Source organism: Chelon labrosus (assembly GCF_963514085.1).
Source record: "Chelon labrosus genome assembly, chromosome: 10".
NCBI classification, from domain to species: domain Eukaryota; kingdom Metazoa; phylum Chordata; class Actinopteri; order Mugiliformes; family Mugilidae; genus Chelon; species Chelon labrosus.
The window spans coordinates 27876161-27902717 of record NC_140360.1 but is presented as its reverse complement, the minus strand read 5'-3'; the positions used below and the strand labels follow the sequence as shown (position 1 = coordinate 27902717).

Sequence of the window (26557 nt, the reverse complement as noted above, 5' to 3'; positions counted from 1 at the left end):
AGTGAGCCAAGAGAGAACAAAAGGCTCCTTGATAGTTCTTTTTTTTCTTACCCAACCTTTGACCAAGGTTACAAGCAACAGTTGGGTTATTTATCAATTGTAATGTGAAATATATGAGTTAATCAATCTATTCTGTAAAATATCAGGAAATAGTAAAAAAACAAACAAAAAAAACCTGTCACAATATATTTAAACCCAAGGCGATTTAATTAAATGGCTCCCTTTATATAACTTAAAGATATATTTAGTTAATCAAATCAAATCAAATCAAATCAGCTGTAACAGTTTGTCAATAAATCTTTTCAGTCTTACCGTCAACCAGTAGCCAGTATTCTCTGACTGCTTTAGGATACACTTTATTTCTCTCTGTCAGTCCATTCTAGCTAACACATGCTGCCGTCAGCCATAGCTGTATTCTATACACGGAAATAAGAAAAACCTTATTTTGGAATGTTTTTACATATACTCTGGAGCATATTTTAACTTGATCCTGAAGATAATAGAACAAACATATTACAGAATACTCAAATGCAATGACCTCTTAACATGCACTATCATTAAATTATTGCACAATGAGACTATCTTCAAAAGCAGATCTTTTACCTGATGTTGTTTCAAGTCATTTTAGGTAAACCACACTAGCCTGGCTGTGATAAATGTTTAGTGATCTGATTCCAAGTGTCCCGTGTATCCAGATTTACTGGAGTGAGCTCTCCCTTCAGAATCCACTCTTCTGCATCAGTTCACAGTAAAGCTCCAAACGGCTTCGGGCACTGTCTGAATGTCAGCTGGATGGCCTGTTCTCATTTTAACGAGGTGATATGTATGACCCAGATTTCCACTACAGTTTAGCCTGGTCTAGGTCCAACACTGTTCCATCTATTTTTCTGGGTCTGCTGTCCAGTGAATGCTGCGAATATGTGCGTGAATCATGACTCATGTAACTCTTTTCCATTTGATTAAATCTTCAGGTTTATCAGATTTAGGTCTTTTCATAAAGAGCTTAGGGACCATTAAACTGAGCCATATACTGTATTTATGTTCATTTTTTTTTTTTTTTTTTTTACTATCTCATTTATTCATGACTTGGATCTATTGCTGTGTTGGTATTTTTTTGTTTTCACTTCCTGCTTTGATCATACATCTTACCAGAGCCTCATTTTAGATCTGGCTTGGCTCTCTGTTTGCTCTTGGGCTGTGGATTGAAGGTGGAAATGGAGCTGCAGTGCAATTGCAGATTTGAGCTTTAAGTGAAACCTGGTCTTTGCAGGGATCATTTAGCATTCTGACAGTTGTTGGAATCTCATTTCGTCTCTCACCTCAGTTTCTCTTCAAAAGTATTGATTTGTCATTGCGGCCCGAATGTTGTTTAGCTCCGCTGTGTCCTTCATTAAGATGGTGTTATTTTTGTAGAACAAACACCTTTCTGCAACCCTCCAAATAGGTAAAAAAATAAAAAGGTCACTGCGTCTATCTGTTAACACTGCAGAACTAATGGCTCATACTCACTGACAGGTCATTTTTCATTGTGTTGAGTTTGGGGGAAACATATTCAGACATACTGTATTAACAAAGAAGATCATTTCTAAAAATATAGATTATATAGCTATTGCCTCATACATAACATTTCAGTGAAACGAGACGAAACTAAAAGCTAAAAAATAAGTCCATGTTCTTTTTTTTTTTTGGATGAGGAAACGTTATATATAAATGTTAGATATATATATCACCTACCCACTGTAAGTAAGCCTTCATACTGGAGGAGTTTTTGTCCAGGTTTCGTGTGGCACTGATAGAGATCAAAATGTATGATGTGTGTAGATTTAAAAGATGATGGTCAGGTACACTGACATTTTTTTGCCACATTTTATTAATGGGTGAATATGCCCCTTCAAAAAGCTGGAGTCCCTTTTAATTAGTTTCACTAATGTGCATGATATTTAGAAAACGGAGGTCCGTTCAAGGAGTTCGTCTGCAGCACTTCTGAATGGTTTGACGTCACTGATGGCACACTCTCCATTATGGCTCTCAGGGAGACGACTTTTATAGAGTGTGAAACATGAATGGTCAAATGATGTCCGTGAGTGGCGTAAAACGCTGTGACTCAGCCAAAGTCAGTCAGATGGCCATGATGTGAATTAAATCTCCAACAGCACTGCTCAAAGCTTTTGTAGCGAACATTCGTGGTTCACCACTGTCAACTTTTACAGTAATCCCATATTGAAAGTGATATATAGATACATTCATATCTTTTATCTGAAACTTGTTAGTAATATGTACATGAAGAGTCAAACCAGCTACTTGATCCTTAGTGAATGTGTGTAGTATGAAATGGAAAGTACTCCAGACTTGTCCAGGGTGTACCCCGCCTCTCGTCCGATGACAGCTGGGATAGGCTCCAGCCCCCCCCACCCCCACCCCTTCACAGGACAAGTGGTTACAGAAGATGAATGAATGAATGAATGAATGAATGAATGGATGGAAAAGTACATAATGAGATGAGATTTTTATTTTATTATTATTTTATTTTATATAACATTTTATTACACGGTTTGTTAAAGTTTTGCTAAGGTTACCATTTTCTCAAAACTAGTTTTAGATTTGATTCACGTAACACAAAAACTACACTCTCTTCCACTTGGACGGATGTGGCTCAGGTGACAGAGCGTGTTGTCTGCTATTTCTGGTGTCCATGTCCAGAGGTGTCCTTGGACAAATCACTGAACCCCAAGTTGCTTTGGTGCATTGTTGCGTGAGTGTGTTTTATAAAAACATTATAAACATTGTTGCACTACATTCAAGTGTGTTGTAGAACCACTATGATTAAAAAGTGGTATATAAACCATTTCCCATGTATTTAATTCTGTATATCCATATACATGTATATAAAATTTGCTTATCTTTATAGCTGAGACATAATTTTCCATAACAAGAAACATAATATTTACCTAAATCCTACCTAATTCTTGTAACCACTTGATTAGTAAATTGTAGTATGACATATATAAGTCTGATGAGACATACAATACGTGTGTAAAAGAAACGTTTAGTATCGGAGGCTGCTATTTTATTTCCATAAGGGAATGAATAGTGTTTTATATTTAGTTCCTACAGCAGTGAGCTTGAGAAATATAAATATTTACAGCTGCTTGACGACAGCATTGCTTCTTCTGTTCGTCTCAGTACTGTTATACAGGCCCTGGAGCTGAAATTAAAGAGAGGTTTCAGCTTTTAGAAAACACACTTTGCTCAAGTATTTGATATTAATGCACGAATGAAGAAATTAAGAAACTTGTGAATGCTCCATTGGAGTGAGGACTTCTCTGTGTAATCTGGGGGAAAACTTGAGTTGTGACTGCTGCCAAGTGCTGGTACAAAGAGGACATCTAGGAGAACATCTCATGAAAGTCACTTCTTTTTTCACTAGATGAATGAAATGGCCAAATAGTCGCCGATATGTGCTGTCAAACACATAGTGCTTCTTTATTTCCACACCACATTGACCCATATTTCACTGACTGAATTTCAAAAGACTAATTTATGAACTGGCAGTCATGGGACAAGCTGATATTTGCCTGGAAAGTCAAATTTAGCTTGGTTTCACAATTTGTGCCACTGTATGCAGTGCCAGCAGTGATCTCTGTGAAGAGACCGTTAAGAGGGACTCCTTTCATGTGGGCCAAACATGTGTGAAGGTTTAAGAGCAGGGCTGATCTATTTGTAGTTTATGGACATACCGCGGACAAAAACTTTATTAGTGTCCTGAGGGGACAATGAGAAGTGGTAAACCCTACAAGCTGCTGCGGCACACACTCGAGGAGTGCCATTGCAGGCATGCCGTGAGATCTGAGCCTCATGTACCGTACATGAGTGTTCCATTGTAATTACAGCAGATTTAACTAGATTAGCATGCTACCATACTCAGCAGTGCGGATTACTATGTTAACATTGTCAACTTCCTAGTAGACATGTATTAGATAACAGGTGTGGGAAATTAATCAGATCAAGGCGCAGTAATATGTGCTGTTCCCAAGCCTGTATATAGCAGCGTTGCTTTATTTAGCTCTATTACGGCTGATAAAAAAAGACTGAAGGAATATTTCTTGCTTATGTAAACATTCAGGAAATTATTTTTAATATATATTGCTCTAAATAGCCCACATAGTCCTGTGTTTTGTTAAGGATCATATGCCAAAAAGTACATTGAGACGTGTATGCATACACTGATGATGCTCACGGCAGCATATGTTTACAAGGGGGCGGTTGGTATGCAGTTGGTTAATCGGCTCTTCGGGACATAAACAACACGCACGCAGGTCCGGGGAACCTGTTGGCCTAATCCTTCCATTGCACGTCAAGCCACATTGCCCCAACTGACCTCCTCAACTCTCCATCCTGTCCTCAAGTTGAGGGTACATCCAAACTGTCATTGTCCACACCCTGCAGGTCTTTCTAGTTTCTAGACAGGACTGAGAGAAATTTACATTTTGGTAGCTTTGGTAAGTCTCATAGAGTTTAATTTTATTAAATGTCCGTTGCTATCACTGAATCACAGAAAGAGATAACACCATGGTGACTAAGCCTATGGTCCACTCATGAAAGTTTTGCAGTGCTGAAGTATTTTCATCATTATGAACTGGGTGTCTGAGGTGACATTACATGAAAAAAAAGTTTAATGTCACTGCTAATATAATCTCTACAAATATATATCTGGATATAAATGTAGATTGATACATTATCATCAGATGATATCTGATGGTTCAGAGATTGCTACTACTGCAGCTTCACATTAAAATCATTAAACTTCCAAAACACAAGTTGACTGTTATCATGAAGTAGTCACAGGGATTGCAGTGTGTTTAGCTTAGTACGTAGTACTACAATCGATCAGTAAAAATGATGCATCTAAAACACAAGACAGCGGTAATGTGTGGCACTTTTTGAAATCCGTTTTAAATACTTCAAGAGGTCATGGAGCAAGATGGAGCAGCCAGAGTGAGCAGTTATATGAAGAGTTGTATTTATCAAAGCAACAATTCTGTGACCTGTGGCATTCCACTGGATTTACTGTCACCACTAGAAACTGCATGTGTCGTCAACACAACCAGCAGTGAAATGTTCAAGATTACCGCTTTCAGCAAGGTTTATAAGAGCTTATGACAATAGATGGACTTCTAATTATTCAACCAATTCCACTAGACTGTAACTGACATTTGTGTTTATTTCACAGTTAAAATAGGGCCATCTTACTTTGAAGTGACAGTCCTGATCCGTCACAACACCTACTTTGTTTTTCCTTGAGAATATCCATTTGTTGTTGGTTTGTTTGATCAGTTTGTGTGTTCCACTTCTTTGAGCTCACCCTTAGCTGACTGTTGATCTAACCTTTGTGTCAGGAGGTGTAGGTCTTTTGTCCTGATCTTGTCTGCGAGGTAACATTTGGTCAAGCAGGATTAGAAATCCTGATCCCTGGAATGAGTGGCTGCACTAGAAAACAAACACTGAGGTCATGTTTGTCTATCATAACACAGGGACATCTGTCAATTTACATTATAGCTACCTTGAAAATAATCTTAGTTTTAGTAAAAGCTTTTAATGAGATGCTGTTGCTGTCATAACCAGAGCTTCTCATGTTAGTGTCTCAGAAAGTCCAGTCTTTCTGAATTTAGATACACACACTACTATTACATGTGTATACTCTGTGATTTGCCCTGAGGTGCCCCACTTTCTGATAGCTCTGCTGTCTGGGATTAGGCTCAAAGCTCTGTGCTCAGATGCACACCATTCTCCAGACCTGTCCATGCTCAGTGTACACTGAGATTACCGGTAGTTGGCTCCAAGAGTCAAACGCATTGCTGTTTCCTGTGATAGTGTCCAGGAACCTGAAAATCTGGCTAGGGACGGGGATGAAGTTAGTCAAGGCGAACTTGGAGCAAAACCCCAGCACTAGGGAGACTTGTGGGAACAGCTCTCACAAGACTCTTTTTCTCTTCATCGCCCTGGATTTTAAATGATTTAGAGTAGATCCAAAAAGCTGTGTGATTGAAATGAAAGCTGGGTTTTGATCTCGTCAAGAAGTATGGGAATAGGCAGCTCCTTTGCACCAAGATCTGATCAAATCTTTACCATAAGGTATGTCTGACTTTGAAAATGCGAGTCTGTGTTTGCAGTTAAAGCTGTTGGTCAGTGTGATAATGGATTGATGTGCCTTCCTCGGATTATGTGTTTAGATGTTCACAATTCCTGAAATCCTGACAAAAAGAGCATTATCTAAAGTGTGATATCTTGACCACTTAGAATAGAACAGACATTGTTCAGCATTGATGGTTTGACGTGAAGGTAGCTGTGTTTAAGACTTTTGGTTTGTTTAGTTCCAGGATTAGATCAATATCAGTGGGCCATCATATTATTTGTATGTTGTATTTTACCAGAACGCACAATAAGCTGTACTTTTTTATATTGTGCACAGTCAGATAGCATTACATTAATAAAAGATGTGTTTTATTTCCAAATCATCATTAATGCATATTGGTGTGAATATATTTGCTTAGTTTTTGTCTTTTTGTGGCTTTTGTGTATTTTTATGCCATGACTTGACACAGATTCAAAGTTGTGTCTTATAAGACAAAACCTTCTCCGTCTGTACATGTTTGGAATTATAACTGAGACAGGATATGTTTTAATAAGGTTAACGTGCTCCATGCTCTTATCACAGAGTGAGCTTGGCGCCGAGGCAAAACCTCCCACGGATCATCCTCAAAGGAATCTTCCAGGGGGTTAAAGTGGTTCGTGGACCAGACTGGGACTGGGGCAACCAAGACGGTGAGTGGTGCATGAGGGGGGAATTGTTAATACCAATAACCTGGCACTGCCAACTCAGCAAACTTCTTCAAACTTCTTCAAAGTGTTTCACTATCCACAACCCATAATAACATTCTAACCTCACGCCTCATTAACCTGCAAAATGTTGTGTTAGTATGCGTCTGTGTGCACTTATGTTGCCAGTGACTCATCCATGTCTGTCTCACAGATGTGCCTGCCTGTTTGTGTCCATGTGTGTCTTTATTGAGTCCTTGTTTTGTAACGACTATGTTCCTTGAGCTTCTTTCTCCATCCCTGTTTAGTGGCATAAACTGTGGAGTGGGTTCACTTAAAGCCTGTGGTACGAGTTTTGAGAAAATAGAGACTGGAGAAGATTTATGGCTTCTCTGAATGTATACAGTTTTATATTATGTGACAAAGTGTGAGTGTTTTTTTTTCTTTCTTTCAGATACAAACAGCCTGCAATGTTTGAAAAAGTTTAAATCTTAATAGAAAACTATCTTCCACCTGAGTGGGCTAAATTAAAATCCTTGAATGTCCCCTTTAGAGAAAAAGGCAATGCGTTTTTATGTTTGCTGGTTTGGGTTTGGGGTCAGTGTAAGAATAGCAGTGCTCCGTTTTCTTGTTCAGAGCGAATGAGTCAAAATGTCCTTTTGGTGTCTTTGAAATCAGCACCCTGGGGTTTGGTTAAGTCACTCATCAGGCTTAAATGGTGTGTGCAGTAAGTGCATACAGGACTCTGAGCATGCTCGGAATCCCTCAGCCCACCATGTCATCTTACAGGTCACTGGTTTACTTGGTGTGGCTAGGCACTGAAGCAGTTTGACAACATTTATGGCTGTTGTTAGGTGTCTAACAACTTGATGCATAGATCTTTGCTCTAATGGGGCTTTATAATGTTTATTGTTCAGTGGTGATTTTTGTACTGTCATATTACTCAAGAAGGGGAAATAGCCGATTGATTCTTTAAAAATGGAAGTGAATGACTGACACATGGCAGCTTATGTCTCTACAGGGAAAATGTTTCTCTCATACATCTGTCTATTGTTTTAATTTTACATGAGTTATCTGATTTTCACACATTTTCCTGTTCATCAAACATCACAATCCTCTCTCTAATGGCTTTTCTTTCTTTAATGGGCTGACTCTCCTTTCACTGTTTCTGTCTACCAGTTGTACCACAAACTGATGCGTTGTTGTTTCTTGCATATTTTGTGTGCATTTATGTGTGTGTAGGTGGGGAGGGTAAGGTTGGGAAGGTAGTGGACATTCGCGGCTGGGACACAGAATCTGGTCGCAGCGTGGCCAGTGTCACCTGGTCGAATGGCACCACCAATGTCTACCGAATGGGCCACAAGGGCAAGGTAGACCTCAAATATGTGTCCGACGGCCAAGGAGGCTTTTATTACAAAGATCACCTACCAAAACTCGGTAAGAGACATATCGCACATCACATTCCCCAAATCAAGTTATTTATTTTTTCAGTTCACTCTCCACAACCCATAATATCATTCTAACCTCATTCTAAACCCTGCTAAGTTGGTGACTATTTATCGATGCCGATACTTGTCTATCCAGGAGAGCACGCAGAACTGCAGCGTCAGGAGAGTGCGGACGGCCACTCCTTCCAGCAGGGGGACAAGGTCAAATGTCTCTTGGAGGTGGACATCCTGCGACAGATGCAGGAGGGACACGGAGGATGGAACCCCAAAATGGCAGAGGTATTAATACATTTGACAATAGACAGCTTTACATTACTTCATATTGGGTTCTTATAGATTGTGGAAGTACAAATTTTTGTACTGTAACCACATGGATGCCTTATGTTTTCGACAATCATAGCCTCACAGTCGAAACACATGTACATCTAGAATCTGGCATACTGAGGATTTATAAAAGTGGCTCAGATGGATTCTGCTTCAGAATGAAAAAAACGGAGCACCCACCTCTTATATCAAATCTGCTCAAGGGAACATTAACGTCCCAGCCATGCGGAGGGTGACCCAGTGTGAAACAGCATTTTTTATGTTTGCAGTATATTTGCCGTATTGGAACCGTCCATAGAATCACCGACCGAGGAGATGTCAGAGTCCAGTACAGTAACAACATACGCTGGACTTTCCATCCAGGGGCACTCACAAAGGTACTGACTTATAGATTCTACTATATGACCTTAAATTACATTTTAAAAGCAGGGAATTGATTTTAAGATTATAGTGACTGTTAATAATTTGTCTTTCTGTCTAGGTGAATACTTTTGGGGTTGGTGAACTTGTAAGAGTTTTGGAGGACATGGAGAGCGTGAAGAGGCTGCAGGCTGGCCATGGAGAGTGGACAGACAGCATGACTCCTGTACGCCCATTTAGCCTGATAATGCTAATGCTGCATGGCATTTTAGCATTAGTTATGAATGAATCTCTTCTCTGTGCTTGTCGAGCAGATCCTTATGACTTGGAATAAACAACCAATGATCTTATTATTTATTGTAATGAAAGCATGGCACGGAATCCTATATTAAATTTAGTTAAAAGTGCATAATAACTTTTTTTTTTAACAATTTGGATTTGTGATTTGGGGCTCTTGAATTGGACTGTATCTGAATGTGCGACTCCACTGAGGGTTTCATACCTAGAACCTGAACCAATCTGTATTCTGACAGTCTTCAGGTTGTTTCATGTCTGTGTGCATGAATTTAACTGTGTCACTTGCTTAGGTAAAGCCTCGATTTGGGAGACATCTGTCTGAATTAAGGCTGACCTACTTCATGAAAACTGGATGTTCAGAAACTCATCAAGTTTAGAGACGCTTCTTCAAACATGGCCTTGTTATTTACCTAAAATTAAAGGGGGACAGAAATTGGACTTGTAAAATAGTTCCTGGATGGTTTGTTTATTTGCTCCTGTCGACTCTTTCTCACCTAATTATCCCACATCCACCTTACTTAATGTTTTTTTTCCGTAGGTGCTCGGCCAGGTTGGGAAGGTGTTGAAAGTATATGCGGATGGTGACCTACGGGTGGCATTTGGAGGCCAGACGTGGACGTTCAACCCAGCGTGTCTCTCGGTCCAGCCCGTGGAGGTGGATGCCAACCTCATGACAGCTGAGAACCCCAACGAATCTGGAAGTAAGGCCTCTGCCGGGACGAGAGGGCTCATCTCTAACGCTCCAGCTCCAGCTTTACCTCCTGCGTGCATAAACTCATCCTCCCCTGCCCTAATTCCAACTCTGCCTCTGCTATGCATGCTTTCTCATACAGGCTGAAACTGTGGCATCAATAGCCTGAGTGTTCTCAGCAATGTGTGAACAAGGTGTCCATTTCTTGAAGTGTTCTTCTTTATAGCATGCCATGATCCTGCATGTTGACAACCACAGGCTTTGGCAGCTCAGTCATCATGTCAGAAATTCTCAGCAGTCTCTAATCGTGACAAAATCTTCTCTGTTGTGTTCACCTCAGTGGATGAGAGGTTGACAACGCAGTGATAAGAGTGTGTGCGTGTGTTTGTAAATGTGTGTGTGGTCAGACTCCACTGCATGGAGGGACATTTTGACTCATTCCTGTGGTTTTCTTCACTCTCAGCTTTGACGAATTCATTAACCAGTGTGGCTTCTTTCTCCTTCTGCAAGGCTTGTGTTGTGTTACTAAGAGGCTGAAAAAGCTAATTTAATCTCTGTTGTCTGTCCCCTTTTCACAACCTACTCCCTTTCTCCCTTCTCGTGACTATGTCTCTGTTCAGGTACTGTCATCTCAGTGCTGGAGAAGCTGCTGTCTCAGTCCACGGAGCAGGACAATCCCAGTCGGCTGGTCATTGAGGCAGCACACGGCAGTGCCAACAAAGTGCGGGAGCTGGTGCAGAAGTATCCTGACAAGGTTAGTGCAGCACTCCGTCTCTTTGCTGCAGTCCAGTGTCTGTTCCAAGAGCTCTTTCCACCAGGGCACCAAGAATGGGGGTGGGGGACTTTAAGGGCCAGACTGATTTATTCAGCCAGATATGGCAAAGCTATACACCGGCATTTACAAGCCTGTCTGATGAAGTTGTCATCTTCTTTCCATAAAGTTATTAAATATATTCTTTATTTGTTATATATAGTGACTTCAGGAATGATTAAATACATAAAGAAATCATGTGGTTATCCACATTGGCTTTTAATTTCTTATATTTACACAGTGTGTATAACAGAGAGGCAAAAAAAAAATAATTGTCTCAGCTCAGTTCAATTCTATTTAATTTTTATGTTGCACCATACCATACTGAGACCAAGACCTCGCAAGATTACAGTGAGAAACACAAATCCCCCCTTATTTGAGTAGTGCTTGGTGAATGACGGAACCAGACTCAAGGTGGATGGTTGTCTGCCGCAACCAGTTCAGGTAAGAATAGAGCAGAGGAAGAATTATGTCAGACACTCTTGAGACTGATTAAGATTAATGATGGAAGAGCAATGACTGAAGTTAAGTTGTAAGGAAGCACAGTGAGAAAACGATGTTGTTTTAAGGATGAGTTTAAACTTGAGAATAATATAATTTCTGGAGCAGCTTGGAATCAAGGAATGCTTTTGAAATTGTCTCTTAATAGAGAATAGACCTGTGTGTCTTATCGCACTGTGTCTTCCTCATTCACACAAAATATGTCTTGTGGGGCCCTTGTTGGGAATAAATAGAGTGCGCGGTTAGCAGGTTGGATGTACTATATAATTTCCTTTTTCTTGGTAACAGAATTCAGTGACTGTTTAAGCCTCCAAGATATTTACTACTGCGATAACTGATTGTGAATTTGTAATCATCTGTGCTCGAAATAGTGCATAGCATAAAAGCTCCAGCAACACAGAAAAGAATGAGTGATCAGATGTAGACTCCCAACAAAAGTCACCGGTTGCATTACTTCAGCTGATATTGTTTATTATATCTCTTGATCATTGACAAGGAAAGCTGTATGGGTGCATACTAGACATTCTTGGTGTGCTATGAAGTCATAAAGGGGATTTTCAGTGCAAATGTTTTCGAAATTTTCTTTTTGGTATGTGCACACTTGGTAATTTTAGAAAACTATCTAAATATGGTGTGTCTTTATTTTTTGACTTCATCATTATTTTCTTCTTCTAAATGGCCAATCTGTTCATTCTGAGCCTCATGTCATACACATTTGTGTATGAACTAACAGTGTAATGACACCCAGCTGCTAAAAAGTGTCTGGTTACTTTTGAACATTAGCTTTAAACATTAGCATCTTATGTATAATGATTTCTGAAATGTACTTCTTCTTTACAATTAATTAGAAAAGTAATAATAAATCAGGCATGTATTTGTTGTTTTCCTGCCTGAGGAGCCACTCTGTGATGACTACCGTACTTATGGGGATTATGTGTATCAAGTGTATGACAACGTGTTTGCTGCTCATGAACAGATTATTTCCAGCCAGTCCATGTTCAGCTCTGTTAGTGTTCAGTCCGCCATCACCTCTGATGAATCTCCACCGATGTCTGTACTCCTGGCAGGTGGATATCAAGAACCAGGGCAAGACAGCGCTGCAGGTTGCAGCTCACCAAGGCCACATGGAGGTGGTGAAGGCCCTGCTGCAGGCCAACAGCTCGATTGAGGTCAAAGACGAAGATGGAGATGCAGCATTGCACTACACTGCCTTTGGGTGAGCACACACAGTTTTCCTTCCCATACACTGTATGTGTAGACATTTTACAGTGGATGAGTTTGGATCAAGAGCAGCTTTGGAGTTCCTGAAAAATCTTGTGACTGACAGGTTTAGAGTAGAGATCCGTCTTGTCTCATTTCAAGTAAGGTGATAATCTGTTCACAGAAGTGTTGCCTAAGTCCGCCATATATTCTTGTCTCACCACAATCATGTGTGCTCAGGAAGTCAGCATCTGATTAGACCTATTTAGAGATTAAAATAGTTTACAATACCTGTCACTTCTGGTAGCAGTGGTTGAATATGAAAACAAAATAAAGAGGTTTGAAACAGATATTTGTGTAAGTTAGCAAGTTACTCTTGGTAGGTTTCAAAAACTGATTTGAGTATATATTTGGACAATTTAACGCACAAAAATCAAGAAGAGTCAGGATTCATTGTTTGTGTTTTTTTGTGTGACATTTTTTTTGTTGGTTTAGTAATCAGGCAGAGATTGCACGGTTGCTGTTGAGCAAGGGGGCAAACGTCAACCTCCTGAACAACTCCATGTGTACGGCTCTCCACATCGCTGTCAACAAGGGCTTCACTGACGTAGTGCGGGTGCTGACCGAACATTCGGCTGACGTCAATCTCCAGGTGAGAGGCCGTAGTATGCCTAATCCTGCACATTGGCCAGCCGTTGCAGATCCCAACATCCTAACAAGGCCAACATGTTGCCGTCTTGTTATTGACATTTTTCCAATGTAACAGTTCCCTCCTTATATTTATATTTGAACTGTTATCGACTGGACTGATTCTGAAGTCCGACTTCTTCAAAAACACAGTTCTTTAACTGCTACGTAATCCATTTATCAGGCATCCAGTCATATTAATTCTTTGTTTCAAATATATGTTTTAATATTAATTACATAAGTTGCTTGAAAACATTTAACATGCCTCTCACTATTCAGAATTTATTAAGCTTTTAGCCAATGAAAGGAGTCAGACCACTGACTGAGTGTTGGGCTGCCACTAAGTGAGCTTCTTTGGCTTTTGTTATATGTTGTAAGCTACTCACAGATAGCTCTTTCAAGCAGATGTGAACAAACGTTTATGGTATTAGACTGTGACCCTGCATCACTTTAACCCTCAGCTTCATTAAAGTGATTTAGTGTGTCATTTTAGAGTATTTTTTCAGATGGTCCAACACGCCTGAAACCAGCCCCAAATCTCACTAACTAACACATTTGTTTCTGCTTGAATAGTGTGGCTACTCAGCTAAGAACATGCCAGCCTAGATTTTGTTTGTGTGCGGTAGTGCTAGATTTTTTTTTTAAACCTAAACAAACTGATTAAAAACGTTCAGATAGAAAGATAAAAATCACAAAAAGTTCTGTTATATTTACTGGTCATCAGGTCATTTTGCATAGAAGATATTTGCGGATTTTCAGTGGTTAAGAATGCTGTCATTGCATTTCCCGTTTCCTTCCACTAAGTCGCTTTGATTTTCCATCAGTATGTTGTAGTTTGCAGCCTACGTGTCAAGAAAAGGCCTCTGACTCTGCAGTTTTCGTTTAGTCTAATGTGTCCATCAGCTTCACTCATTCTGCCCTATGTCGATTATTGCCCCCTCTCTCTGTCAGGATTCATACGGGGACACACCGCTCCATGACGCCATTGCTAAAGATTTCCGTAATATCATTGAAGTCCTTGTCGTGGTGCCCAACATTGACTTCACCCAGCAGAACCACAGAGGCTTCAACCTGCTGCACCATGCTGCTCTGAAAGGAAACAAACTGTGAGTAGAAACTCATGGTGGACGTTTGCTGACATGACCCAATGAGAAGTGAAATTAGGAACTGACCCTGAATCGTAGTGGTAAAAAATGTATTAACACTGTAGTTTTTGAAAGAAATTAGGTTTTTTCTCAATGTCCTACGCATAGACGGGGATTTTTTTTTAACTTGACAACTAGTGGTATTAGAGGAACAGCATCTCATGGTACTGACTCAGTCTGTCTGCCTTGTGGTTGACATTTATAAGATTAGGAAATGTTCCACATATGGCTTAACATAATTAGTAATGTTTAATACTGATTTGGTGGTTAAAAGTGGTAGTAGAACAAGTCAGCACTAGTTTTGAGTCCTATTTTTGATCATTTACATTTTGAGAGCAACACAGGTTATAGACAGTGTCATTTTCATTCCCTTCAGTCTGCTCAATTGTCTTGGTACTTTAAAGGCATGTTGTATCCTTTGTGAACACTGGAAATGATGATTATGGGCGTGTGTGTGTGGGAATCTCTCCTTGTGGGCTCAAATGAGGATTCAAAGGTCGACTCACAGTGCTATCCATTACAGAAAGAGAGCTCATCTCCCACACAGCTTCTGCTGCTGTCAGCAGGCTAGCAGTCAATATCAGGCAAAAATGCAACAACATTATCTTCTGCATCGTGTCTCCCCATGCACACACTTGTCCTCCAAATGTTTCCCATTTAGTGTATTAATTTTACAGCAGTGCAGATTTGGAAGGGCGTGCTTGTTTAACATAGCCAAAGCTTTTATGGCTTTAGATTGTGTCACTGCTGTGTAATAGAGCTTATTGAGAAATAGAGGGACGATTTCTTAAAACTTCATTCTTCCCAAAAAGGCTCCGGGTATTCCATTCCTTACTGAAACACATCAATAAGAACTTGGTTAAAGATTAACTTAGCCATTTTGTTCCATACTGAGGTTCCATCCTGCCACAAAGGCTCCATCGTTGGTGTGTTGGTTTTGGGCTGGTTCGTAATCACAAGCTGAGCTTTGATGTGACACCGACCAGGCAGGCAGAAAGACAGACAATACCTAAGTTATTAAGTTTGATCTGGCCGTAAAACAGCTGTTATAGCTGCCCCCAAAAGACCATTCATATGGTGCAACATCAGATACTTTGTTCTTCAAAATTGTCCTTTTTAACTGGTGGTTAATCGCAACTATCCTAATTTTGTCTAGTAGAACTCTTGAGTGAGAAAAGAGTTATTTAAAGTGTAATAATGTGTAATAGCCATGAAATAAGTCAGAGTAAGGTGTGCTTAAATCAAGATATATGACCAAAAGATGAGATAGTGACTTCTTAAGATTTGTTGCTTCATCAAGTGCACCAAGTCACAGTGAAGTTCCTGTTTCTTTGGGGATTTTTTGGCCTTAGATGCACTTTCCTTGTGCGTGTAATGGAAAAATTGTCCCTGGCTCTTTGGAAAGAGGTGCCATGAAAGAAATGAAGTAAGAATGAAAACCGCCAGCATCACCATAAATTCCTGCCCTGAAGTAAAGCCATTTCATTCAAGGTTTCAATTAGAGTCTTGGTAAGTGCGTCTTATGTAATTTGATGGATAATATCCTGGAAATTTATATTCCAGTGGTTGGGATCCCTGTTTCTGTCATCAGTTATGATTTTCAGGCTGAGTGCATCACCAAAGCTTTGTGAAATGCCTGCAAAATCTCCACCATGTATTTCTGTGCCAGTTTATTAAGTATGAAACAGATCTTGTCAAATCATCTTTCTCATCAGAGGAAAGCTTTGAAGTGCAAAATTCTGACCTCCAATCTTAACCTTCCAGCAAACTACATTTCCTTATCATTCCAATGGCCCGACCCCTGCGAGCTCAAATTGACCTTGAAAACAGTCGTGCATTAAATATAATCTCAGGACAGCCCCCTGAACGAACACAATATGCGGACAAGTGTTGACAGCAGGCGTTGGAAAAAAAAGACACTTGGCAAATGAGAGAGGAAAAGGAACGGGAGTGGAGGCTGCAGTCATTTAATAAACGTCTGATCTGTTCTGGCAAGTGTCATATGTGCAGTAGATTGCACTCTCCAGCATTCATTTAGCCTGACATTGGCCACTGCACTAAATGTAGAGACACAGGATTTAGAGTGTTCAGGATCAACTTGCTTCATCAGTTCATTCACATATCATCAGCAGGGCAGGTTTTGAAAGTAGCCAGACTTTAGATTAGGGGTGACTTTAAACGTTGTCAATTAAAGATGAACATTATTTTTAAATCTATACATATACAGGTTTTTGACTGTCATTAATAGTTTATCCAGCTTTCTGCTTACTATTACCACACCTTCGTTTTCCTTTGTTTGGTAACTTGGTAAGAGTTTTACTGTCCTGTCCTTTTAAGTGCAGACTATCTGTTAAGAGTTTCTAAGAGCAGCTGCGACTCTCTGTTTTTGAGACAGAAAGACAGGAATGTTTTGTTTATTAGAGTATTTATTTATTGTGAGGAAATGGAAAAAGAGGGGTAGAGGCCAAGTTCACAAACAGTCCTGGGAAAGAAAAGAAACGAGGCCTGTTGCCAGATTTCAGCTTGACACAAGACGCCAGTGGATGCACAGGGTGGTTAATGTGTTTACTGTATTTACTTTATAAAGTAGGACTACTTGGCTGAGTTTCATTCTCTTTCGTGCTATTTCACTTCCTCCATAGCTTTGTTTTCTCTTCACTTTCACCACATCCCTTTTTTGGTTATCGACATTTTCTTCTGTTCTTTGTAACTCTTATCTTAGTTTCTGTCGTGTGATACAGCTAGACTTCACTGAATACTCCCTCACAAAGATAATTGTAAGATGGAATCAGCTTTACTTTAATTAGGTGTCAGTGAACCAGTACTCGTATATTGTATATTCGTCTTTTATCTAGCTCTGATCAAGCAAGTTACAAAAAGGCATAATGAAAACTCCCAAAAATAGCCAAGTGATGGCTTCACTCCTCCAGGAAAGTCACTTCCAGCGTGCCTGAGATGGCCTCTGGCTGGTTGTGTGTGTGTGTGGCAGCGCGGGTTGCTCAAAACTGCCTGAAAACGCCAGCTCACGTCTGAATATTCATGAACACACAGGAGTAACGATTATGGAAACGAAGCCGAGGAGGGAGGCATGGTGGAAACAGAGGTGACGCAACTGTCTGTTAAGTGGAAGCTTTAGGTTTACAAAGGTGGTCAGGAACTATACAACCCTCTATCAGCTCCTCACCCACACACGTGCAGGCGCACACACGTACAGATCTGCGTTGCAGGTACTGATAACCTCTAACACCCAGCAGCCTTCAACCTTTTAAACACAGTCGTACGTGACTGTACTTTAAAAGGTAATAGAAGTCTGCTGCTAAGGAGACGGTCAGTTGTAATATATTAGCTGTCATGATTAAATCTGTGCTTGTTACACTGATGCTAAAATCATTACAATTAGAACATTAGAAATTGAATTATGGTCAATATAATTTGGACTGTCAGTCCTAGAGAAAATAGATTTTTACAGACCATAATCAAGATTAATAGATGCACCTTTGGCTGCAAGCACAATTTACCTAAATATATTGTTATTTAATAGTTTGTTCATATGCTACATCATATAGTACAGTAAAATAGTAATAAGTAGACAAATCAATACATGCAGACATACAATAATTATAATCATTTTTGGAAACAACAAGCCTCCCCTGTGTGCTCTCTGTCATTCTGCTTCAAACTGATAGTTGGCCGTTAAACAAATGTACACCAGCATCATCTATCAGCATGAGCAGCACCTTTTGTTTCTTAGCAGTCAGATCCGGCAGAGCTACCGTTCAGATTGACCTAACATCCACGGAAAGTTCGGGTTGTGTCGCACGGAGCGTCCGTGGTGACATGCCGGCTTCCTGTGCGCTCGCTAAGGCTGTCAGCTTCAATTTCACACGTCATAAAGCAGACTCGGCGACAGAGCAGAGGGCAACACAACTGCCCAGCCTCGCACTGCAGCGTCAACCGGCTGCACGAAATGCACAAAAAGGTCTCACTTCACAGAACTTCTTCTGTGTTGTTAACCCTCATATTCAAGATAACATGCCGTGGTTTGACTTAACCAGATGGATGCCAGTGAGGAAAGTGTTTGACCTTGACAGCATTGATGGCGTCAGCCGTGTCAGGTATTGAGCTGTGAGGTGCTGATCGAGGTGTTTGTGATGTTCTGTCCATGTTGTAGCACACTGGCCTGAATACTGAATATGGAAGAGAGCGTTCTTGTCAGATTGTTATCAGCTTGTTAGCGGCTCTACAACATCTGCGTCCCTGTCCAAGCTTATGTCAAGTACTCAGACGCAGGATAATATTAGCTTCCTACTCTGAGAGCTTCATGCTCTGTGCATGTTGTTGTCACTCTTGCACATAATCATATGCTTAAATTTGAATGTTGGTCAGTCTGTGAGGATAAATGTTTTTCAGTTAAAAAATAGTGCTCATTAATACTGTAAGGGTTTTTCTTTTTTGATGATAGAAACATTCAGCTGCCTGCAATATGTATGACTGTTTTTTTAAACTTAAAAGCTCCAGGGCAACTGCTGATTGATGTAATTGTTCTTAATGTAAGCCTTGAGCTATTAGGAGTGTTGTAGCTAATCTAGTCTTGCGTCTTTTGTCCTAACCACAGGGCCACAGAAAAGATCCTGGCCAGAGCACGACAGCTGGTGGATGTCAAAAAGGAGGACGGCTTCTCCGCATTGCATCTGGCCGCTCTCAACAACCACAGGGATGTCGCAGAGATCCTCATCAAGGAGGTGAGCTGGGAACAGGAGCAAAGAGTCCATTAAAAAAAAAAAAGGTTTTCACACATGCAGCATAGAATGCAACCACCATGTTCAGGTTTTTCTTTCCTAAATTTAATTTTAATCCACAGGGACGCTGCGACATAAACATCCGCAATAACCGCAACCAGACGCCGCTGCAGCTGGCCGTGACACAGGGCCACATCGACCTGGTGCAGCTGCTAGTGGCAGAGGGAGCCGACGTCAACATGGAGGACGAGGACGGTGACACGGCCATGCACGTGGCCCTCCTCCGCCCGCAGCTGGCCAATATTGTGCTCAGCCCCTCCGTGGGAACCAGCAGCACCGAGGAGGGCAGCGAGGGATGCTCCTCCACGTCGCTCTACTGCAGGGTGAGAACTCACAAGGGGAAGTGGCATGTAGTTAAACCTGTTGCTTAAGCTTGAAGAATTAATATATTTTTCAATGGGTTCATCAGCACAATTTTGAGACTGCAGAGGATGTGTTTGCCTACACTAACAACCAACTGCAAATAGTTAAAACTTAAAAACAAAAGTTATTATGTGACTTTGAAGAGACAGACAGCTGAAAAAAACAAAAGATGTGAAAACAGGATGATATAATGGCTCAGTAAAAATCGACAAGAGGACAAATAGATGATTACTAAAGAGTGATAAGAGTACTAAAAATAAAGTTGGAAAAACAGATTAACATGGTGTTAAGAAGCTAAATGAAGGCTATAGTGGCGTAAATAAAAGCTGACGGAAGGGCTAAGGACAGAATTGTAAACAAAAGCCTAGCCAATGAATGTTAAGATATTTGCTTATAGTCTAGGGGGCTAATTTAAGGTTAGGAGGTTAGTTTACATTACCAGATAAACAACAGGGTGAAAGGTAAGATGATGGAAAAGCAGTGAGACAGGTGGCGTGGCTTTAAAGAGAGTGCTAACAAGGGAGAAAGGACTTTGGTTTATTGTCTAAACATGGATGGAGAGTGGGATTAACTGAGAAGAAAGTAATAAGGTAGGAGTGCAGTGAAGTGGTACTCTTCATAAATTAATTGTGTCTTACGTCTACCGTGCATGGCTTTTTTGAGAAAACTAAAATTTAAGCATTTATTATACTGCTGGAGAGCTACATGAATTTAATCAATTAACACTCAACATTTAAGATTTATTTTCCTAGAAATAAAGATTACCACGGCTTTGGCTTTAATCTCATGCCGTGGCTTTAAAAGAAAGTACTGGCAAGAGACTGAAAGGGATGCTGTAATAAAGGGAGAGCGGAAGTACTGAGGGGTTGAGAAGTGAAGACGCTCCACTTAGTGTAGCAATATAGGTTTGGCAAAGATGGAGCTTTGGTTAAGATGGCTGTGATAAATTTAGGAGGACAGTGTAAACACACCACGTCTTTTTTCCCCAGTGGACGTTTTAATAATGATGCCAAAGGGTTGGAGAGGATAATGCTAATGGTAGCAGGAAGACAGTTATCTGAAAGAACCCCCATTAGTTTTTATTGTATTAAACTGAAAGCTGCCTGTGACTTCTCTAACATTTACTGGCTCGGTGACTGCAGTATGAATTCATTAGTCACCGAATCAGTGACTAAGCGAACAGCACACAAAGAACAACACATTCATTTTGAGTTGAGTTTCAAGTTAAATAGTGAAAAAGTTTACAGTTTCTCCTCAGTTTTTGGTTTCCGCCTTCTCCCAGAACGGAAAATATCTGCTTCACTTTTGTACGTTCGCGTGATGTTGAAATAATCTGAAAAAGCAGTTTCCAAGCGGGAGAATTCAAAGTCAGAACGAGAATTCGGAAAGTGAATATTGTTTGTTTACTTAATGTCATACGTGCAGATACATGGTGGACCTAAACCCAAGCAACCCTAAACAAAATGTAGCAAATGCAACAACTTTGTCACCTTCATACTTTGGAGCAGATATAGACATTTTTATGGTTAAACTGCATACATTTGAAATCAATCATATATTGTGGCACCTCTGTTTTATTGTTTTGGCTTCTCTTTGCCCTTCATTGCTGTCAATGCATTGTTTTAAATATATTAGATATGTTTTTTGCAGTGTCCATACTGTTTCGACATTTCAGCATACCCACATATGAACACAACAAAGTTCAAAAAATGACTTCCCAACCAGGGAAATGAAACCAGGAGCATTTTTTCCCAATAATATTGTCTGCTGCTGCTAATAACGCCCGAAATCTGAGAGACTGAATCAAACTTGTAAACCTGCAAATAGGAAAACCAGATCAATGAGCTGAAATACACTAAAAATCTCTAAAGCTGAGGGGAAATGCAGAAGTGGGTGATAATTCTCAGTGGATGCATCACACTGAGCGACACCTCTCACATTATACACAGTCATCTGGCTCAGTCTTAATCTAAGAAGATATCGATTTGTGCAGCTTTAAGCGCCGGCTGAAGGATTTGTTCACCGGATGTTGATGTAATTGTACCCACCTGGTGATGAGTTTCAGAATACTAATGTCACGGTGTGTCATTTAACTTTTTTGTCAGAGAGTCATCCACTCACCAAGAGCCAGTTTCACATTCTTCTTTAAGAGACCTTGAATCTGTGCTGCTCTTTTTATACAAGCGTTTTAAACACTGTTCTGTCAGCTGGTGTTGATATCACTGCACCAATGAAGAACGTCCTTTCCAGTCTACATGACCGCAAACACTGCAGCTCTACTCAGCATCCTGGACCCCTGCCAAGCCAACACACGCACGCGCACGCACACAACCATGAAGGTGGCTAGACTTAAGTGCTCAGGGCTGTTTTGGCTGCCGTCAGCAGATGAGTTATTGGGGTAGTTCTTCTGTACTGATTAGAGGTGGTTTTATGTATTAGCTGGATTTTGCTAGAAGTATCCTCCACTTCCACCATTTGCACAATGTCAGCTCATTGTCTTGTTTGTTTTACCGTGCTCTAAATCAGACTTTTCCCTTCTTTCTTCTGCGTCCTCTCCTCCAATCGTCATCTTCTGTATTCGCAGCTGAACTCCTCGGGTCTTCTCGGGAGCACCGAGCTGAGCGTCGGAACAGCTATCGCCTGTTTCCTGGCGCAGGAAGGTGCGGACATCAACTACGCCAACCACAAGGGCAAGAGTCCTCTGGACCTGGTGGCAGACAGCAGCATGCTGCAGCTCATCAAGAGCTTTTCTGAGAAGCACAGGTAGTTGTCTGACAAAATATGGTTGAAATTATGAAGCTGTTGGATTATATTTCTATAGATACACTGTTCTGTTTTAGACTGGCAGCGGATTTATACATGATTCAGGAGTAATGACGAACAGAAATAAGTTGCAAGAAATATGAGTTGTGGGAGTCACTTTGGATGAGCAAAAGCTTGTGTGCATTATTAAAGTTGCGTGTTGTTTGTCAGGTTGCAGCGTCTACAGGCCATCACATGTGGACAGGGCCTTAGCAGTGCCAGCCTGCGGCGGGTCCACACAACGCCCAACACCATGACCAACCTGGTTCTTCCCACACCTCCGGGGCCCAGTGAATGCCTCATCTGCTCCGAGCTGGCTCTGCTGGTTCTCTTCTGCCCCTGCCAGCACAGTGTGGCCTGTGAAGGTGGGTGGAGATGAGATGACGCTGTGGTTAGTGGGTGGGTGGGGTTATAAGTTAAGATAAGATAATCCTTTATTTATCCCACACAGTGAGTGACAAGGCAGATAACTGCTGTGTAACCTGACCTAATGTACATATCAGGAATCTTAAAAAAGAGTCCTTCTGTTTGCTTCACTTTATATGTAGGCAACACTTGGAGTTAATGATGGTGACTGCAAATGGTTTAATACTACAGGTCGCAGACAGTCAGTTTAATAAAGACACTAATTGGGGCTTTTCCATCATTCTCTGAGAGAAGAGGGTTTGATTCTGTGCTGCTCACGAGAAGGTGGAGGTGTGAAGCATCTAACAGCTCACTGTGGCTGCTCATTCTTCTTCCATTACTCAAGCAATATTTTAAACTGATTTGTTGTCACTCACTGACAAAAATAACAATTGTCTTGTTTCATAGATGTATGTTTAGAACATAGATGCATTTTTCCTGTGACTGCTTCATAATAAAAGCCATTTTAACAGGAGTGTCACCACAAACACTGAGTTCATAATAATGAAAAGTTATAAGTACTGCAATCAATGTTTACATCAGTGGGCCACAAGGACAGTTACCAGCGTTTTACCTCATTCTGCGTTTGATAGGGACTCAACAGACATTTACTCAAATTAAAATTTAACATGTAGTTTGCACTGTAAAAAATAGTCTTTCCTGTCTGAACAGAATGTGCCCATCGGATGAAGAAATGCATCAAATGCCAGGTCACAATCACCAAGAAGATTAGGCAAGGTAAGAAATCCTTTGTAAAAATCCTTTGTATTCTTGTTATCTGGTTTCAGACCAATGTTAATTTTTAGTTTTTTTTAAAGTGGAGCAATCACTGTTTTTTGTGTGCGTGTTGTGTGATTTTTGAGTCATGCTACAGTATGACCGTGCTCATTTGCTATAGTGTGCAGCCTTATTGTATTTGATCCAGCTGCAGAGAGAAACAGCAGGGTAGTCTCATCTTGCACAGTACTGCACAGTTTGCAGTAAACTGGCTTGACTTGACTAAAATTTACTCTGAGTGACCTCCCTCCCCAGACCAAACGGAGGTGGACTGCAGCCCTGGCACTGAGAACTCGGAGCAGCACAACCTGCTGGAGCAGCTGCAGTCCCGCTACCGCCAGATGGAGGAGCGGATCACCTGCCCCATCTGCATCGACAACCACATCAAGCTGGTCTTCCAATGCGGACACGCCTCCTGCATCGACTGCAGCGCCGCGCTCAAGACCTGCCCCATCTGCCGACAGACCATCCGTGAGCGGATCCAGCTATTTGTCTGAGCTCGTCTTTCCTTTCAGCTCTTAACGGTCCAAAGAGGATATTGGAGTCTAGGGATGGAAAGGGGCAACTGTTACCTTGGATGACCCCGTTGAGCTATACTTCACTATAAGATGCTGTGTTACATTGCTGAGAGTCCACAGTTTGTTACATTTTCAGTAGTTTCCCTCTCGAGCAGCGCAGGCAGGAACATGTCCATCACTTTAATTTGGCTTTTCAGCGCCAGAACTGTTCAGCTGGGCCCAACGGGAATCAGACAAGTCGTGAGGTGATTCTGCCACTTTGAATACTCTAATCGGAAAGCTGGGAGAATAAGACCCCCCCCCCCCCCCCCAAAACCTCTTCTTTTCCTGACTCCCACCCAGCCTCCGCCTCTTGTAATCTGTCCTATTTTTGCTGCTTTCAGTGGATGTCTGTTACCCATCATCCTCTCTGGCTTTCTGGCCTCTTCTGTTTACAAGGCTGCACAGAAATCCGTACTCGTCTTCTTGCTCCTCAGCCTGTCCTGTGAATTGTTTGCTCTCATTTCTATCAATCTCTTAATAATCAGTGTTATTCTCTGCAGAGGGAGTTGGTATAACTAAAGGCTCTCTATAATAGTCCCCAACCAATTGTCTGTATGCAAGGGGAAATACACACTATATATGCATGAATATATGCATATTGAAGCTGAAAATGACTGTGTTGTCATGGGTGATTCGTCGTTTGTTGTTGTTTATTTCTGTCTGGTTATATTTGTGGTTTTCAGTGTACCTACGAGTGAGTTTTATTTATGTGTGAAAGGTGGTATTACTTAGTAATGTCCTTTTTCAGTTTGCTTGGAAAAAAAAAAAAGTTTCTACTGAAGTTCACCCCAAGCCTATGTCCTCTACTCAGGGTATCAAATCATTGAAAGCACTTGGGATATCCATCAAGGGTTAAAGAGCCCCTCCAGACACACATACAGCATAGAGCTTTATAGACCAATAGATTATGTTAGTGGAGGGTCACTGTACAAAAATATAAACATACAGTTGTGCATATTGTTGAAGAAATGCAGTAGAAATGCTCGTTTCACTCAATCAGCTACATTTACTTTAGTGAAATGAATGTTTGCAGAGCACATTCTGAAACTAAACTGACATTTTCCTCCAAAATACACACAAAAGAAATCATCAAAGCCTCCCTGGTCACAGGTCAGCTTTATTTCTGTTTCACTCGGTCTGCCCGTTTGTGTATGAATACCACATCTGTGTATCATCCGACTGGGATCGGGTTCACACTTTAAAGGAGGATGTTCATGTTTTGTTACCTACCCACCAGATGTATTGTAAGATATAGAATCCGAAGGGCAAAAACATGACATTGTTGTGTAGCGTCTGTAGTTCTCCCTTCCCACGTCCGGTCATTTCAGAAGAAACCCCAACGCTTTCTCCTCTGGAGTTCTGGATTGTACATCCTCTTCATCCTTACTATTGTTTTGGTGTGTTTTCTTGAAGGGCTTATGAGAAAAAAAATCTATTTTAATCTTAATTTAATTTTTATTTTCTATGGTAAAAACTTCCAGAGACAGGAGTTGTTCTTTTTGTCTTCATTAGATCCCAAATTTTGGGAGAGCCAATGTTAAAGATGTACATTTGAATGTTAGAGGGGGGGAAATGTATCCTGTCTCACTCTGCCTTTTTTATGTGTAAAGAAAAAAATATGTAAGAGAAGGAGCTTGAGAAAGCAAAATGTTCCTCAAGGTTTACTTTGATGAAAGATCTGTTACATCAGTGCCAAATCGCATGAGGATGTGCACGGGCATGCACGCCTGAAATTATCTAGACGCACCATGCTAAACCCCTCCGATCTCTAGTGAGGGTTCAGTTATTCCAGCAGCGTGAAGTAAACTAAAAGCAAATTTTATATTTTGTTTAGTCCAGAATAGACGTATTGTCTCAGCACATTACAGTTGAGCTAATAGTCTTCTAACTTCAGCAGTAGTGCTCTGAACCTCCTCATGTTCTCAATGAAAGACGAAGTTACACTCACTTACGAAATACTGTCAGTCCCGTATGGTTTGGACCTTTTTACAAGTATATATATTTATATTTTGAGAGACATTATCAATCAAAGGACAAGTTTCTTACAGAAATTTCAGCATTTTAAAGATTGGTGTCCTACGTTGATGGTTTTACAGGCAAAGGCAATAATGTTTTAGAAAAATGGGGAACATGTTTGAGGTTGTTTTTTTTTCTTTTCTCCCCATTAAGGAGGTCGCTGTGAGAGCGGGAAACATTTTATGTATAAAAATACTATTAAAGCAGCAAGTGTTACTGTTGGTGTTTGTACAGCTCTTGGAGTTCTGATGTTGGCCTTACTGTCCATTCCTCCTCTGTTGATGTTTTTTTCAGTTGTATTCTGTACAAAAATATTTTGCAATAAATATGGAACTGTTTTCTAAGGACTTGGTGGACGTCTGTTTGGTTTCATTTATTTATTTATTTTTTCATTAGAAACTTTATTATTATTATTATTTATTATTTCAGAAAATGTCAATATAAAAGATTTTCAACAGAGTGATGTTTTTTTTTACTAATTTTACTGGACATTGTCTTTAAGAGTGTCCGTCAACTCATCAGTGTCAGCTTCAACCCAGATAATGTTAGCTAACA

General features: G+C 40.6%; 1 protein-coding gene across 3 annotated transcripts in view; it reads left to right on the top strand.

Annotated features, from left to right (window-relative positions):
• mib2 (MIB E3 ubiquitin protein ligase 2) overlaps positions 1 to 26350 on the top strand; it is a 42965-nt gene extending 16615 nt beyond the window's left edge. For 2 of the 3 annotated variants that reach the window (XM_084552971.1, XM_084552972.1), the window contains exons 4-19: positions 6716 to 6822; positions 8059 to 8253; positions 8401 to 8543; positions 8858 to 8965; positions 9070 to 9174; positions 9784 to 9946; positions 10557 to 10690; positions 12316 to 12464; positions 12944 to 13100; positions 14087 to 14241; positions 18896 to 19022; positions 19142 to 19402; positions 22027 to 22205; positions 22416 to 22609; positions 23322 to 23387; positions 23682 to 26350. In XM_084552971.1, coding sequence (XP_084409097.1) covers positions 6716 to 6822; positions 8059 to 8253; positions 8401 to 8543; positions 8858 to 8965; positions 9070 to 9174; positions 9784 to 9946; positions 10557 to 10690; positions 12316 to 12464; positions 12944 to 13100; positions 14087 to 14241; positions 18896 to 19022; positions 19142 to 19402; positions 22027 to 22205; positions 22416 to 22609; positions 23322 to 23387; positions 23682 to 23923 — 2485 coding nt within the window. In that variant the 3' untranslated portion in view covers positions 23924 to 26350. The remainder of the gene's footprint in view (positions 1 to 6715; positions 6823 to 8058; positions 8254 to 8400; positions 8544 to 8857; positions 8966 to 9069; positions 9175 to 9783; positions 9947 to 10556; positions 10691 to 12315; positions 12465 to 12943; positions 13101 to 14086; positions 14242 to 18895; positions 19023 to 19141; positions 19403 to 22026; positions 22206 to 22415; positions 22610 to 23321; positions 23388 to 23681) is intronic. The other variant, XM_084552970.1, reaches the window with a different exon arrangement.
• Positions 26351 to 26557: the final 207 nt, after the last annotated feature.